At 49.5% G+C, this 16,025-nt stretch overlaps 1 protein-coding gene across 2 annotated transcripts; it reads right to left on the bottom strand.

Annotated features, from left to right (window-relative positions):
* Window positions 1–206: 206 nt before the first annotated feature.
* LOC120507757 (transient receptor potential cation channel subfamily V member 2-like) lies at window positions 207–12,356 on the bottom strand. 2 transcript variants are annotated; one of them, XM_039720802.1, is made up of 18 exons: window positions 11,596–12,356; window positions 11,278–11,440; window positions 10,912–11,029; window positions 9,832–10,125; window positions 9,238–9,371; window positions 8,792–8,944; window positions 8,257–8,397; window positions 7,006–7,304; window positions 6,101–6,277; window positions 5,520–5,678; window positions 5,318–5,413; window positions 4,781–4,851; window positions 4,272–4,437; window positions 3,246–3,312; window positions 2,859–3,166; window positions 1,727–1,845; window positions 1,209–1,303; window positions 207–489 (listed from the first exon to the last, which is right to left on the bottom strand). In XM_039720802.1, exons 4-18 carry the CDS (start codon window positions 10,068–10,070, stop codon window positions 359–361), a joined length of 2,355 nt encoding a protein of 784 aa, XP_039576736.1. In that variant the 5' UTR covers window positions 10,071–10,125; window positions 10,912–11,029; window positions 11,278–11,440; window positions 11,596–12,356; the 3' UTR covers window positions 207–358. The 2 variants fall into 2 exon arrangements, with proteins under 2 accessions (XP_039576736.1, XP_039576737.1); XM_039720803.1 differs by having other exon boundaries at window positions 388–530; window positions 11,596–12,355.
* Between the last annotated feature and the right edge of the window lie 3,669 nt (window positions 12,357–16,025).

Here is a 16,025-nt window from a genome sequence, read left to right as displayed (position 1 = left end):
TCCCTTGTGACAAGAGAACAGGCTGGGCCTGTGACAAGAGAATCAGCCAGGGGATTCCTCGAGCATCATCCATGAGCACCATCCCTGCTCAGCTCTGCCTCCCCCACTGCCCCAGGAGCTCGCTCCCACCACTGCATCTTTAGGCACAGTAATAAGAAAGTGTCAGGCAGAGAAAAGTCGAGTAAAAACAGTTTCTTCAGAGGAAATGAATCATTGAAGTGCATGACAAGGCTGAAAGCCACAGGCTGAACCACAGTCCTCCACGAGATGCACTTTGCTGCTGACAATGCCTTCAGTTCTTGCAGCTGCTGGGGGGAGAGCAGCTCCTCTGGAGGTGGAAGCAGGACCAGAAAAGCTGTCAGAGCTGCCTGGGCTGTCCCTGCAGGGGCAGCATCTCTGTGCCTGGGGGCTGGGGCTGCAGCAGGGCCAGCTGCTCCGGGGCAGCTGCTCGGGCTGGTTTCTGGGCTGGCTGTCTCCAGGAGCTGGTGTCTGCAGCAGGGACACAGGAGCAGCCCCTCATCAGCAGGAAGCTGACAAAGGGACCCGGCTTTAGAAGGGAGAAGGCTCAGGGAGCACCCAACACACACAGCACAGAATGTTTTAAGCACTGCAGCCTCCCCAGCCCTGGAAAACTGGCACCCAGGAGGGATCTACGCTGGAGGCTGTGCCCAAACCCACTGGGGCTCCTGCCCAGGCTCTGCCAGGCTGAACAAAACATTTCTAACAGGGAAACAGCTCTGGCTTCCTCAGAGTTCCTTCCCAGCTTTACCAAGGGAAGCAAACAGAAAGATCTCAGGCAGAATTTAACAGCATTGTCAGAGTCAATGCCCAAATTGAGGCTCTGAAAGCCCTGTGATTTTAACATCTGAGCCTAAATTTTACCTTTCCTAGGAAAAGCATCACATATTTGAGCTACTGAGCCAAAAATAGGAGCAGCCCTTGCTTTTCCCCAGCAGCATCTCCTGCCCATTTCTCCCAGAGCTGAATAGGAATGGCATCATCTCCATCCTCAGTTTGTTCCCAAACTCTGGCCAGCCCCAGACCTGCACTGAATCTTTATTTTCTCAGCTCACAAGGGATGCTGCTGTGGGGAAGCAATTTCAAGCTGGCCTGCCTGGAATGCCAAAGACATAACAACATGCCAAGAGCAGTTTGCTGAGCAGGAAGCTAAAAGGATACTGCAGACCTTTCTTCATGATTTAATTTACCTTCTGGATTTATTTCTGAATCACTGGTGTTCCCAGGTTCTTCCTTCAGAACTCCCACATCCTTTGCCCAATCTGCCCATTTAATTTCCTCTACTCTGGAGAGACAAAATGCAAGAAGACACTGATGCCTGGAATGCAGCAGCTCAAGCCAGATCTCATTGTTCTGCAGCCTCCCAGCTCATTCTGCCAACACCACCCTGATGGTTTGGCTGGAGCAGCAGCACCTTACTGAGCTTTTTATTTTTTATTTTTTTTTAGCAAAGATCTTCTGTAATCAAAGCTCCATGAGGTAAAATATCTTCTCCCCCTGCATATTGTCCACTGGTCTGGTTGGTTTCAAATTCTCCAGCTCAGGGAATGTTTTTAATGGATCAATTGATTCTCAAACCTCCAGCCTGGCAATCACCAACACATTTGGATGTGGCCAGGAGTGTGAGGCTGAGTCAGTGCTGAAATTCCCCCCAGGGTTCCCAGGCTGGGGGCTGGAGGGTGAGGGGGGAATGGTGCCTCTGTCTTACCTGAAACACCACCTCTCATCTTTCTTGTTGAGCCCCACTGACATGAAGCAGCCAGATCTTCTCTTCCCACCCTGGCGCCACAGCCAGGCCTTCTCTATCTCCAGAATAGCAATGGCCCTCTGCAAGAGCAAAACCCAGGTCAGGGAGAAGCCAGACAGAGCCCAGCCCAGCCTTCCCCCACTCAGAAACTCCCTGGGATTGGAGAATCCTGGGGAACCCAACCCCAAAATGCTCCTGAAGGACTGCCTCAGGTGACCTGTGCAGAGAGCTGTAAATACACCTAAAATACACCTAAAATTTGGGTGTAAATATGTCTAAAAATGCACCTAAAATTTGAGTATAAATACACCTAAAAATGCACCTAAAATTTGGGTGTAAATACACCTAAAAATGCACCTAAAATTTGGGTGCTTCATTTAAAAGGCACAATAATAGCTGAGCTTAGGACAGACATGTGGCATTCATATTTTCTGGAAAAATCCCTCCTCCCAGGATTCTTCTCCTGGGAAGCTGAGAAGCCTCAGAGAAAAAAGGAAAACAAGAATCATCTGATTTGCTTCTCCTGTGTTTTGCTCCTTTGGAGTGTGTTTGGAGATTGTTCCATTTGTTTCATGTGAATTATTTTGACTCTTTGGCCAACCAGTGCCAAGCTGTTTTGGGCTCTGGAAAGAGTCACGAGTTTTCATTATTATCTTTTTAGCATTCAGTAAGTACCCTTTCTATATTCTTTGGTATAGTTTTAGTATAGTATTCTTTAATATAATATCATAAAATAATAAATCAGCCTTCTGAGAACATGGAGGCAGATTCATAATTCCCTCTTCTGTATCCTTTCTGTATTCTTTAGTATAGCATAGTTTAATATTTTTTAATATAATATAGCATCATAAAATAATAAATCAGCCTTCTGAGAACATGGAGTCAGACTCATCATTCCTTCTTCTGTATTCTTCAGTATAGCATAGTTTAGTATTCTTTAATACAATATAACATCATAAAATAACAAATCATCCTTCTGAGAACGTGGAGGCAGACTCATTGTTCCTCCCTGCCACGAGGGCACCCTGCAAATACAGCACAGGCAGGCACTGGCACCTGTGCCCTGAGAGCCCAGCAGGGCTTTGGGGCTCACCTGCAGCTTCCAGACGCTCTTGCTGTAGCCAGAAATATCCGTGACAGTCTCGCTCATGAGGGCAATCAGCATGTTCAGCAGCAGGATGTAGGTGAGGATGACGAACAGCAGCAGCAGCAGCATGACAAAGTACCTGAACCTGGCGTGCTCCTGGAAGTCCAGGTCCCCCATGCCGATGGTGATCTTGAAGAGCTCCAGGGAGACGCTGAGCAGCCCCCCGTACATGGCGTGGCTGCCCGAGCCCTCCAGGTGAGCCAGGGACTTGTTCTGGGACACCGAGGGGGCATCGCCCATCAGCGTCACCAGGGCTGCGAGGAAAACACGGGCTGAGCTCCTGGGAAAGGGATTTCTGCAGCTCAGCCCTCGGGTGGCTCAGAGGGGGCTCACCTGCAGCGAAGCCGAAGAGGAAGATCATGTACACCAGGAGGAAGCGCAGCAGGTCTCTCATGATGGTCTGGAACACAAACAGGGGGAGTGCTGTGCTTTATCTCGCGTGGAATCACCTGGATGAGCCCACACATCACAAACCAGCCCTGGGAACACTGACTGCAAGGTTTCCACCTTTTATCCAGTGTAAAAAACTGCTAATACATGTTAAATTACTTCCACAGGTAAATAGCATCATTGGCAGGTTAATCTGACAGTTCTTTGTTGCTCTGCTGGTATGAAGAGTTCCTTGAAACAAATAAATATCCTGCTGGCTCCCACTATGGCTGTTTCCAAATTGTTTCAGCACACACCCCCCTCTCCTTTCCACCTTCATTGGCTTTACACAAATGGTGACCAGAATTCTTCCCTGCACCTCATTTCACCCCTGCTTTGCCTTTCCAGTCCCAGGTTCCTCTGTGGATCTGGAAACACTTCTCAGGCTGAGCTGAGCACCTCCAGGGAGCTCACACTGGTTTTCAGTGGGGTTTGGAGCTGGATTTTGTCACACAGGTGTCAGCTGCTGCCACCTGGGATGTCCCGGGTTCCTCTGTGGATCTGGAAACACTTCTCAGGCTGGGCTGAGCACCTCCAGGGAGGTGGTTTTCAGCGCTATTTGGAGTGGTTTTTGGCACATAGATGTCAGCTGCTGTCCTCTGGGATGTTCAGCTGACACACAGGTGTCACCTGCTGTCCCCTGGGGTGTCCCGGGTTCCTCTGTGGATCTGGAAACACTTCTCAGGCCCAGCTGAGCAGCTGCAGGGAGCCCACACTGTTTCCCAGTGCTGTTTGGAGTGGTTTTTGGCAGGCAGGTGTCAGCTGCTGCCACCTGGGATGCTCAGCGCTGCCAAACCAGAGCTTTGCTGCAGCTGTAGATGAAGACACTGACCTAACCCCATTCTGCAGCACCCGTGCTTCCACAGGACACCAGTCCCAGCTCCTCCAGCCCCAGCCCCTTCCCTGCAGAGGCTTTTGGCCAGCCCTGACCTTCTGGATCATGACGCTGTAGATGCCGGTGCGCTGGAAGCCGCGGGTGTAGTAGAGGGTGTTGACCCAGCCCAGGAGCAGGGAGAACACCATCACTGCCACGTAGTTCTCTGAGCTGGCTCCGTACAGCACTGCTGAGAGCAGCAGGGAGAAGGCCTGGATGAAGCTGCAGAGGAAACAAAAGGAAGTGGCAGTGGCTCACCTCAGCAAGAAGGGCTCTTGTAGATCTACTCTGCAATAAAAGAGTTTGGGGAGGCTGAGAGGAGCACAGAGAGCTCTGACAGCAACAAAAAATGGCTCAGGACAAGAGGCAGCAGCTGAGAGGAGCACACAGAGCCCTGACAGCAATAAGAAAAGGCTCAGGATGAGCAGGAGAAGGCAGCAAGGGTGCAAAGAGAGGGGCAGGGGATCTGGGCTTGCTGCTCTCCAGCCCTGTGGCAGTGCTGGGGCAGCTCGGCTGCACGAAGCAGCAGCTCCAGGCTGGGGCTGTGGCAGAGCCCAGGACTCACATCAGGATCTCGATGCAGCTGTCAGAGCACATGGTCTTCAGGGACTGGCGCCTCCTCCGCAGGTACAGGCTCTGGGGGAAAATCAGAGCTCCACTCACCAGAGCCAGGCCAGGGGACACCGGCAGCCCTGCCCTGCCCTGCCCCAGGCAAAGCTCTGCTCCTTGTGCTCCCCTTTCATCTATCTCCCAGATCCCCCATTTCATCCCTCCCAGATGAAAAAAGCCCTTATTTATAAAGGGCAAGGATAAACAAGGGCTGAATCATGGCCCAGCCCCATGTCTTTATTAATAGCCTGCATTAAATGCCAGGGATGCATTTTAATGCCATAAATCGCAGAAGTCTCTCAGAATTATTTGCTGTTGTGGAACTGTGATCCCCCTTGCCCAGCAACCTGGCTTGTGCTGCCCCTGCCAGATCACAGTGAGTGTCCAGAGCAGGATTCCCTCCTGCACATCCTGATCTCAGGAGAACAGATCTTTTTTTTTTCCCCCTTTTTTCCCCTGTCTTACCATGAAACCAGACAAGAGATCCCCCTACCTGAGCAAAGATCAGATAAATGCCTCCTAACAAGATAATGATCAGTCCAGAGACCCAGAGGAAGCCTCCAGCTGTGAACTCCACTGGGAAGGAAGGCTGTAAGACAAAAAAAAACCACCCAAAGCAGTGGAGATTGGGCAGAGGAAATTATGACAACTTTTAAATTCTGCTCCATCCATCCAGACCAAAAGACTGGGCCTACCTTCACCCTTAAGGGCTGGTAGTAGGCAATGGCTGTGAAGATGATCATGAACGACAGGTAGGAGGCAAAGCTGAAGTAGAACCTCTTGGAAGCAAACGTTTCCCATTTCTGCTGGAGCAGTTTGTTCAGTGGCTCCAAAACCACCATCTTGTACCGGTTCTGTGGGGAAACAGGAAACCAGAGTGCAGCTGTGTGCCAGCAGGAACGGGAATTCACCAGAGGATGGTGTTTCTAAGGGCTGGAGCTGCGTGCATTCAACTGGGGAGTTGTTAAGGGGTTATTCAGTCAGGTGTTTTAGTGTGAAAGATATCAAATATTGCATAGAAGTCACTTCATTGAGGTATTTGAGCAAACTGAGGCTTAAGACAACCAAAGGATCAAAATTTCTCTCTAATTATGGATGGTCAGAGCCATGCCAAGCAGCCTCCAAACAACAAAATCTGCAGACATCCCCAGGAATCATTCCTTTTTCCAGAGAAACCACCACCTGAGAGCGCACATTCACGTGAAACACCGCAATTACAGAGCAGCGCCACGAAGAATGACAGAAACCATGCCAAAGGCTTGGTGGGGAGGCTCACCGGGGTGTCACTGCTGTAGGCCAGGATCTCCAGCACAGAGTTCTCCTCGAAGCTGTCCAGGGAGGACAGGTCGTAGAGGGACACGTGGATGGGGCCGTAGGTCCACTCGGTGAACTTGCGGGACAGGTGCCGGTAGCCGGGCTCCTGGATCTCCCTCTGGATGATGTGCCTGAAGATCTGACAGCAGCACAAGCCTGTTCCTGGGCTGCAGGGCCAGAGGGACACCCAAGGCAGCACAGCCAGCACGGGGGCTGGGTGAAAGCAGGGAACAAGGCAGGAGTGGGGCCAGCCCCGGGAGAGGGGACAGGGCAGGGACAGGGCAGGGACACTGAGGCTCTGCAGGACACAGCTGAGTGGCTTGGAGGTGCCCTCCTGCTGCCATGACATTTCCTGAAAAATCCCTTTGCCAGGATTTTTTTCTCCTCTGAGAAGCCTCAGAGGAAAAGAAAACCAATAATTACCTGTGGGATGCAACAGGCGCATCTTTGATTGGTCCATGTTGGTTGTTTCTAATTAATGGCCAATCACAGTCAGCTGGCTTGGGCTCTCTGAGAGTCACCAGCTTTTGTTATCATTCCTTTCCTGTTCTTTCCAGCCTTCTGAAAGATCCTTTTTATTCTTTATAGTATAGTTTTATGCTATAACGAAAATTTCAGTATAGCGTTAATATAATATAATATAATATAATATAATATAATATATCAGCCTTCTGAAACACAGAGTCGAGGTTCTCATCTCTTCCCTGGGACCCTCGAACACCCCCACCCTCCTTTGTGTCCCCTGTGGCCCTGCCCCTGCCAGCAGCACCAGCACACCTTGGCTGCAAGAAGCCCCAAACCCCCTGGACAGCAGGCCAGGCTGCAAACCCCACCAGCCCTGCCCGCAGCACCCCCGGCCGTGCCCACCTCCACTTTGCCCGTCTTGGCCGCCAGCTGCAGGGGGTTCAGGCCGTCGTAGTTGGCGATCTCCTCCAGCTTGCAGGCGGGGTCCAGCTGGACGCCCGCCTTCAGGATCCGCACGTAGGCGGCGCTGACGAAGCGCGTGTTCTCCTCGGTGTCGTCGGCGATCATCACCAGCGCGTGCAGCACCGTGTTGCCCTGCGTGTCCTGCTCCTGCAGCCGGGCGCGCTGGTGCGGGTTGTTGAGCAGGTAATCCACCACGTCCAGCTGGTTGGTGCAGGCGGCCAGCGACAGCGGGAGCTCGCCTGGGGGCGGGACACGGCGTTGGGAGGGCAGGGGGAGACGGGAAAGAGGAGTCAGGAAAGGGGGGAGAGCAATGCTATAGGAATATGTTAAATATGTAAAAAGATATCAAATATATCAAATATATAAAAATATATTAATATATAAAAAATATCTAAAAAATATAAAATATATTCAAATATATAAAGATCTATAAAATATATAAAATATATAAAAATATATAAAATATATAAAAATACTAATGTATATATAAAAATATTTTAAAATACTTAAAATATAAAATATATTTAAACTATTAAAATATAAAATTATTAAAAATATAAAAATTATATAGCATTATATTAAATTATATAAATATGTGCATATATAAAATATATTGGTATATATATAAAATATTAAATATATGTAAAATATTAAATGTATCTAGAAATATTTAAAATAGATAAAATATATAAAATAGATGCTATAATAATATATAAGTACATATAAATATGTAAAGATATACAAAATTCTATAAGAATTCTATAAGAATTCTATAAAAAGTCTATAAAAATTCTATTAAAGTTATATAAAATTATATTAAAATTATATAGAAGTTGCCCAGAATTTTATCACTGAAACACAGAACAGGTTCTGCCTCAGTGTCTCTGGATTCTGAAAGGGTTTTACCATAAATAATTACTCTGTTTCTGGGGCAGCTGAAGCACTTTCCCACATCTCCAACTGATCTCTCAGATCTGAACTAGCCAAGCATTGCTGTTTGGATCCATTCAGGATGAAACACATCAGCCCAAGGATGATGGAAATGCAGTGAACACCCCAGACATGAAAGGATTCTGCCTTTTAAATGAGTCAAGGCCTGGATTAAAGGGCCCTGAAATGGCACCAGAGGGGCAAACCCACCTAGAATTAGTGACGTCACACGCAGCACGGCAATAAAAACCTCGAACTCACCAAAATAGAAGTAAACTCCTTCTTTCTTCTTCCTGAAGAACTCCCCGTGGGCCCTGGCGTGGACGTCGGCCCCGTTCTCCACCAGCAGCTTCACCATCTCCAGGCTCCTCTTCTCGATGGCGATGTGCAGCGCGGTCTGGCCTGGGGACAGCAAGCCCTGCCACCCTGTGCCCTCCAGGGACAGCAGGGCTGGCACCGGGGGTGGCCGCAGGCTGGGCTGGCAGCCGAGGGCACCACCAGAACCAACCATTCCCCTGCCTGGCACTGGGGCTGAGGCTGCTGCTCAGCCAAGCAGGACTCCTTTAACAGCCACAGACCACTTCATTTTTACAAGTGCTTTTTATACTTTCCCGAGTAAATAGTCTCACTTCTTGGGCTATTAAAAGCATGTATCATTTCTGTTTTACAGACCAGCTCAAGGCTGGAGGAGATGCAGCAGCAGGATTAGAAATAAAAGGTCAGTGTGCTGAGTGTGACTGCTCCAGTTCCCCTCTCTTTCCTCTTTCCTGCTCATCTCACAGGAATCCTTCCTTACCTCTGTAGAAACAGTCAGAGCAGGACACGTTGACCAGTGGCCTGGGGTTCTGTGTCTTTTGGTCTATTTCCAGCAGGACTGGGATTGTGTCATTCTTCCCATTTTTTAAGTTCAGCAGGGCTTTCATTAAGCAGGTTTTCCCAGACTTTGCATCTGGCAGGGAGAGAGGATTGAATGGGTTGTGGGTGTGCTTTGCACACAGCTGTAGTGCTCGATTCAGGGATCAAATATCATCTTCATTTTAAAGGTTTTTATCAGTATTTTTAGCAGATCTAAAAAAAATTATCTAAAAACCTTAGGATATATTCAATTAATGGCATTCTCCACCTTGGGGCCAATGTAAGGAAAATAAAAGAAGACAGAGAAGGTGGAGAAAGGAAAGAACCACGAGCACATTCCCCTGCTCCCCCTGTGAACAACAAACCATTCCAGGGGCAGGGATCTACCTGTGTACTCGGAATTGGTGAGGAATTTGGAGTTCCTCCTTAAGTAGTCCAGCAAACCATCCAGAGCCTCGGGGCTGCCCCGGACCACGGCGCTGAACAGCCGGTCCCTGTCAAAGCGATTCGGGTCCTTCTGGCTGCGGGACAGAGGCAGAGTCAGGAGTTCTGGGGGGATTCTGCAGAGGGCAGTTCTGGGGGGCAGGGACAGGAACGAGCCACGAGCCCCAGTGGGACAGAGGAAGGAAGGAGGGAGACGGAGGAGGTTTTGTTGGGAGGGGGAAAAAACCCAAAAAAACAACACTCAAATGTTTTATTTTTGAGTCAAGGGAAAAGCAGAGACGGTTATTTCCCAGAATCCTGCTAAGTGGCTGCTCTTTCCATCAGCTGGAGCTGTTCCCAGACCCAGGCTGATGTGCAGCCCTGGCAGGCACCCAGAGCACAGAGAGCAGCCCAGGGTGGCTGCAGGACCGGGTCAGGCCCAGCCCTGCTGGGATTTACTGGGGACCCTTTCAGTGTGGACTTGGGAAAATCCATAGCAGGGGCAGTGTGGATCACCTGGGTCCACCCAAACTTGTCAAACACCCCCCAGTTACTCACTTGCTGACGAGTCCTGGCCGATAATTCAGATTAATCTTGATTTTAGGGGCAAAGTCGCTGCTCTCCTTCTGATAAGGCGTCTCCAAGGGTTGTGGCTCTCCTTTCCTCCCAAGTCCTGACTTTTCTTCCTTTCTGCTCGGGGCAGGTTTCTCTTCCTGGGTGCTGTCATCTGTCTCCAGCAATCCTAAGAGCCTGTTCCTCTGAGCTGGGCCTGGCTGCCCGTTTGTGAATTTATCCATTGCCAGGAGAGATGGTCCTGCAGACCACAAAGAGGTTCCCTGTGGGGCACTAAACCTGCAAGGAGGGATGGGGAGAATGAACACGATTTCTTCACAAACCCCAAAGGCATTTGGACGCAAAGTTCATTCCCAGGTTGACCACAGGTCCCTTAAGAGGGAGATTTGGTAAAACTCTGCATGGAGGAGCAGTATTTGGATAAAGAATCAGGGTCCTAAGTGGGGTTCCAGTGGAGGAGAGGTTTAGAAGCAGCTCATGAAGCAAAGGCAGCTCTGAACATCTGAACCCCCTGTGTGGGATGACCTCACCTGTTGGCAGCAGCACAGGTTCCTGACATAAAAGGCAAGGAAAGTGGCTCTTTAGGGGTGTGGGATCGCTGGTCTTGTCTCAGTGCAGCCAGCACAGGCACAGGCTGCTCACCAAGTGGCCAAAAAGATAAAGGTTCACTGGGGAGCAGCCATGAGTTTGCCCACAGTCCCTGCTGGGAAGCTTTAGGCTGTCCACACTGGGAAAAACACCTGCACAAACTGTCTGGCATTTCCTCCTTGATGGGCAAAATGAGTGGGATCTCCTCAATATTTGGAGCTGCTGGTTATCCGTGGGGCACAGGACTGGAGCTCCCAGCTCCAGGACCAGCACCTTCCCCTGCCCTGGGGGCTCTGCCCAAGGGCAGCAGCACAGCAGAGCCCCCAGAGCCCCCTTCTCTCAGCTGGGGCTTCCTGAGCTCGGCTTTGGCTCTTTGGACACCTCTCTCTGTGTCTCTCAGACCACACCCAAGGCACAGAGCCCAGGCCAGCGTTTCACAGGGTTTGTGGGGCAGAAATTACATCCACAGCCACCAACCTGCAGCACAGCTCTGGTCAGCAGCTCCTGCTCATTCCCAGGCGCTCCCTCCAAAGGGTTAACAGGATTCCTCTGAGGAGAAATCTCCCTTGCTGGGGCTACAGCCACACTCCATAGCCTGCACCAGCAAATGGACACAGAATAAGAATTTTGGCTTAGGTTGGGGTGTGAAAAAACACAGCTCCGGGCAGAAAACAGCCAGAAAACCTCTTCATGCAGCTGACAGCAAAAATGCAAGGGCTGGTTTGGAGACAAGCCCTTGTGATAATTCAGACACTCCGTTTAGTCTGCGCCCTAGTGACAAACATTCCCCTGCACACACCCTGCAACCCCGCTCAGACTGGCCTCCCTCCCCAGAACACTTACTGGGGCATCTGCTGAATCCTTCAGGAGGATATTTGCACTTCCACAACACTTTGCTCGCGCTTTTCTGTCTTCCTCTCCCCAAAATCACTCCTCAGCTGCAGTTTCCATCTCTCCACAGCGCCCAGGAGAGTTTTTTACTGCCAGTCTTGCACCGACAGAGCGTCTGGGTTAAAAGCAAGAGCAAAAAGGTCCCATAAAAAAGGACCCCTGGAGGTGCCCACCCTCCCTGGGAGCGCTCTCTGCTTGCCAGCCCCACTGGCACCCCCAAGAACTGAGTTCTTTCCCCGAGCCCTGCTGTCAGAAGAGCTCAGCACTCACCAGAAGCTGCTGCCAGCTCCACCCCAGAGCTGATCTGACAAGGAGTCCCCAGGGCTCCTTCAGAGGGGAAGCAGCCTCCCAGCAGAAGCCAAGTCAAGCAGCCAGAAGCGCTAGTTGGCATGAAGGCAGCCCCAGAATGGTCTCCATCCATGGGAGAGGAGCCGTGCAGGGCTCGTGCTCATCCCAGCAGCCTGGCAGGGGCACGGCGTGCAGCTCCTGGCTGGCCCATGAGAGAATCCGAGGCTCCTGTGAGGAGGAACACCCCCAGAACCTTGTGATCCACCCGAGTGTGTGGCTTTGAGCAGAGTGAGGGAGGCTCACAGGAAATGACTGGCTAGATTTCTCACTGGAGGGGAGAGCCAATGAGTGCAGTGCTCTTATATGGGAAAGCTGGCTGCCTGCTGCAAACTCGGGATGCTTAACCCCTGCCTGCACACAGCCTCTGCCTCCCCCGAGCCCCTCAAGGCTCCCCGGGAGCAGCAGAAGTGCTGGGGGGAGCTGAGGCCACGCTCGGTGTGGAAGGCAGCCCCAGGGACACGGGCTGAGGGTGCCACCAGGAGCAGGGACAGGGGCTCCTCAGGGCTCAGGGCACTGCCCAGAGCAGCCCCAGGTGCTCCCAGACCCTCAGGGCACTGCTTGCTGCATCTGCTCCAGGCCCTGGCTGTGCTCCAAAGGGGAAAAGCCTGGCAGAGGCTTCCCCTGGGAGCAGGGGTGTCCCCCCACCCCACAGCTGACTGTCCCTGGGCACACACACCCCAAAAATGCTTTGCTGTCCCCTCCCAGGGCAGGGGAAGCAGAGGACAGCAGGGTCAGGTCCTGCAGGGTGACCCCAGCACCCCCTGCCCCACAGCCTTCCCCCAGGAATTCTGCTCCCAGCTGAGCTCCTGGTGCTCCCCAGAGCCATTGATGTCACCTGGAGCTCAGCTGGGAAATGTCATTAATGAACAAAACAGTGAAGAGCCTTTCCCATCCACACCTCACCAGCAGAAGCACGTTCCAGGAGGAATCCCAGAAGGGAGGTGCCCCAAGAGCAGGAGCAGGGCTGTCCCAGCAGGACACGCCGAGCTCTGGCTGTGCCTTCCTCCTTCCAAACGTGCCCCGAGGCACAGCAGAGCCTGCAGCAGCCCTGGGACACCTCCTGGCAGAGTGGCTGTCACCCACAGGCACTGTCCCAGCTGTGAGTCAGCTGTGAGACCCCTCCCCATAAACACAGCAATCAATGGCACCCCATCCCCATAAATACCAATAAATGCCAATAAATCCCCATAAAATACCCCAATAAATACCCAAAAAATCCCCATAAATACCAATAAATGCCACCCTCTCCCTATAGACACCAATCAATGGCACCCCCTCCCTATAGATACACCAATAAATGGCACAGGGCCTTCCCCTCCTCATGGTTTTGTAGGAGATTTCAAGTTTTCAAGTTGATACCCTGTGTTTTAAGGTGAAGCAGGTCTGGTGACCACACAAAGCTGCTTTATAATCCATGATGGATTCTTAATGATTAATTAAGACCCAGAGAACAGCCTATAGAGGAGAGATAAATGCAGGATCAGGTCTGATCTCTCCAAGCCCTCCCTCATTCCAGCCTTGCACTGATCCAGTTTGCTTGAGCTGTGTTTCACTTTACTCACTGTGACGCCAGCAGAGCTTCAGGAGCTCAGCTCACACTCACAGATTTAAATCCTTTTGGGCTCCTTCTGCAGCTGTCCTGGGAGCATCCCAGCCCTGCAGCCAGGGGATGAGATCAGCACCCAGGAGTGCACCCAAGCACAGCTCCCCCTGCACAGCTGCTGTCCTGCAGGGAGCAGGGGATGTGCAGCTGGGAGCTCACCCAGGGCAGCCAGGAGAAAAGCAGCCCTTCCATCCCACCAGGAGAAGAGCAGCCCTTCCATCCCACCAGGAGAAAAGCAGCCCTTCCATCCCACCAGGAGAAAAGCAGCCCTTCCATCCCACCAGGAGAAAAGCAGCCCTTCCATCCCACCTGCCCTCAGCCTGGGGTTCCCTCCTGCTTTTTGAGGTTTTTGTGTGGAGGAGTCTCACAATTGATTGTTTTACCCATGAAATGTGTCTGAGCTGCTCCTGACAGGAGGGGCACGTCCTGTGGAAATCTGGGAAGGGAGAGGTCAAACTGCCAAGTGAAATCCCAAATCAAGTGTTATTCATTCAAATAATATAATATTATCATTTATTCATTAGTAATAAATATGATACAATATATTAATCTATTGTATACCTCATATATTATATAAATTATATTATCTATTCTGTGTCTATATTGTAATTATAGATGAGTAATTCACAGCAGAAAAATCAATGACTGGAACATGCAAAAGGAAGCATGAGGATGATGGTGGTGTTTGGAAAAGATGCAAACAAGAGCATTTCCTGAAATACATGTTCTGTGTTCACCTAAGTTCCCATTTTTACCAAATACTGAAAAACATCATAGTCCTGTGGTTGATGCCATGTTTTCTGTATGCTGTAAATAGATTTTCAAAGTCACTTGTCATTTAGTTACAGGATTGCTCTGTGGCCACTCAGGTGCTCAAAACCAAAATTATCTTCACAGGATGAGGAAAACCTGCAACAACAACCTGCAAGCGTGGAGAATTAAAATTCTCTCAAATACCACAGGTAGGCCAGGAAAAGAAAAAATAATTTATTTTAAAGGTGTATTTTCACACTCAGGAAAGTATCAAGTGTTTTTGCAAGGCCCTTTTTTTTATTGTAACTGTTATGTAAAAGCCACACTGAAATGATGAATTTGAGCAGCTTCATTTCTTAGTTACAGATGGAAATCAGTACCTCAGCCAGTGCCCAATCTGAAACATAAATATTCTTAAATATAATCCCTTGTCAGAGCTTGCCTGACAGCCCAGGGAACCCAATCAATCTCCACAGGAGTGGTTCTGGAGCTGCAAGTCCCACTCATAACATTTACAGGCTGCAATCGATATCCTTGGAGGGAACCATCCGGCTCTCTCAGCCCTAAAATGGAAATATCTTCCTACATGATGTATCCCTTTCTGTAGGATCACAGCCTGGAGGAATGCTCTGCTGACAATCAGGGAGCAGCAAAGAGGAAATCCAGATGGAAAAGAATCTCTTTGTGGAGGAACAGTGACATCCCGTGGCCACCGAGGCAGCCGAATTCCTGCTGCTTTTGAAACGGCCAAATTGGGCAAAAATATCTTAAAAAACACCCCTGGCTGCTGTGGACAAGGCTGCAGAAATAATGAGGGATTTATTCCCGATATTCCCAATCCTATAGGATTATGTTGTGGGGCAGCTGAGAAAGGAGAAAACCCCAAATGTATCCAAACCAATATAGTGGGTTATTTCATTTCTCTTTTTATAAGTAATTTTCTTTAAAGCACAGAAGACAAAAGCACCAAAATCTAGGCTGGTTTTTCTTTTTGGGGTTTTGTTTGATTTTTTTTTTAAGAGAGAACAGACTAGAAATTAACTGAAGCAATAGGAAGAAAACTCAAAGGCCAGTCACAAAACTCAGATTACAACAGGATTAAAAGATGTTACCAGGATCTGTTGTAAATATGGGAGCCTTAAGATTATTCTAATAGCACACAGATTCTGGCTAAAACAGATTGAATTATGATTTTAGTTATGAATAGTTGTCTCTAAGCAGGCTTTTGAGGTACCACCATATTGTAGGAGTAAAAAAAGTGTATTTTAATGACATCAATTATTTGTGTTGCCCAACAGCTTCCTTTGTTTTGTGCTAATAACTTTGGTGTAAACACTGCACGTTACACAAATCCATATTCACATTTCCTCGTGATTCATACACATTTCCTTAATTTACTTAAATGGCAAGGATTTTTTTCTTATTAATGAAGAAATCCTTGCAGTCATTTCCTGGAGCAGCCCAGGTACCACTGGAGGCCACAGCTCAGCTTGGCTCAGGCCAAAAACCAGAGCAGAGGGACCTGTGCAGACCCTCCTGTCCCTGCAGGGCACCCCAAACGCCAACAGGGAGGTCAGGAAAGTCAATTTATTCTATATATACCCCAAACCCCAGCAAGGAGGTCAGGGATGTGAGATTATTCACTGCCCACCCCAAACCCCAACAGGAAATCAGGAATGCCAATTTATTCCATACCCACCCCTAACCCCAGCAGAAATGTCAGGAATGTTGTTGGACCAAGCTCTTTTTTTACTTACTCTTGTATTTTCAGTCTCATTTGAAGGGTGAGACAATACAGATGTTGCTTCCTATACAAACCTCCTATCAATTTTTTAAAATTTCCTATTTTAAATTCCAAATTTTAAAATATTTCCCACAGAATGTCAGTTTATTCAGTGCTCACCCCCAACCCCAGCAGGAAGATCACTTCATTCGTGTTTATTCCGTTTATTCAGCAGGGCTGTGAGCTGCTCAGGGGCTTCAGGCAGGGCTGCAA

This window comes from Passer montanus, unplaced genomic scaffold, assembly GCF_014805655.1.
Source record: "Passer montanus isolate IOZ18808 unplaced genomic scaffold, ASM1480565v1 scaffold44, whole genome shotgun sequence".
In the NCBI taxonomy this organism is placed as follows: Eukaryota; Metazoa; Chordata; class Aves; order Passeriformes; family Passeridae; genus Passer; species Passer montanus.
Note: the sequence above shows the minus strand (reverse complement) of the source record. Positions and strands in the feature narration are given on the sequence as shown.

What these genes read in the sequence shown, in the direction of transcription:
- LOC120507757 (XM_039720802.1), bottom strand. Translation starts at nt 10,070, where the DNA reads ATGGATAAATTCACAAACGGGCAGCCAGGCCCAGCTCAGAGGAACAGG. An exon ending in CCTACAGCAGTGACACCCCG is followed by an intron (nt 5,679 to 6,100) that starts GTGAGCCTCCCC and finishes GTTTCCCCACAG; the next exon opens with AACCGGTACAAGATGGTGGT. An exon ending in TTTATCTGATCTTTGCTCAG is followed by an intron (nt 4,852 to 5,317) that starts GTAGGGGGATCT and finishes ATTTTCCCCCAG; the next exon opens with AGCCTGTACCTGCGGAGGAG.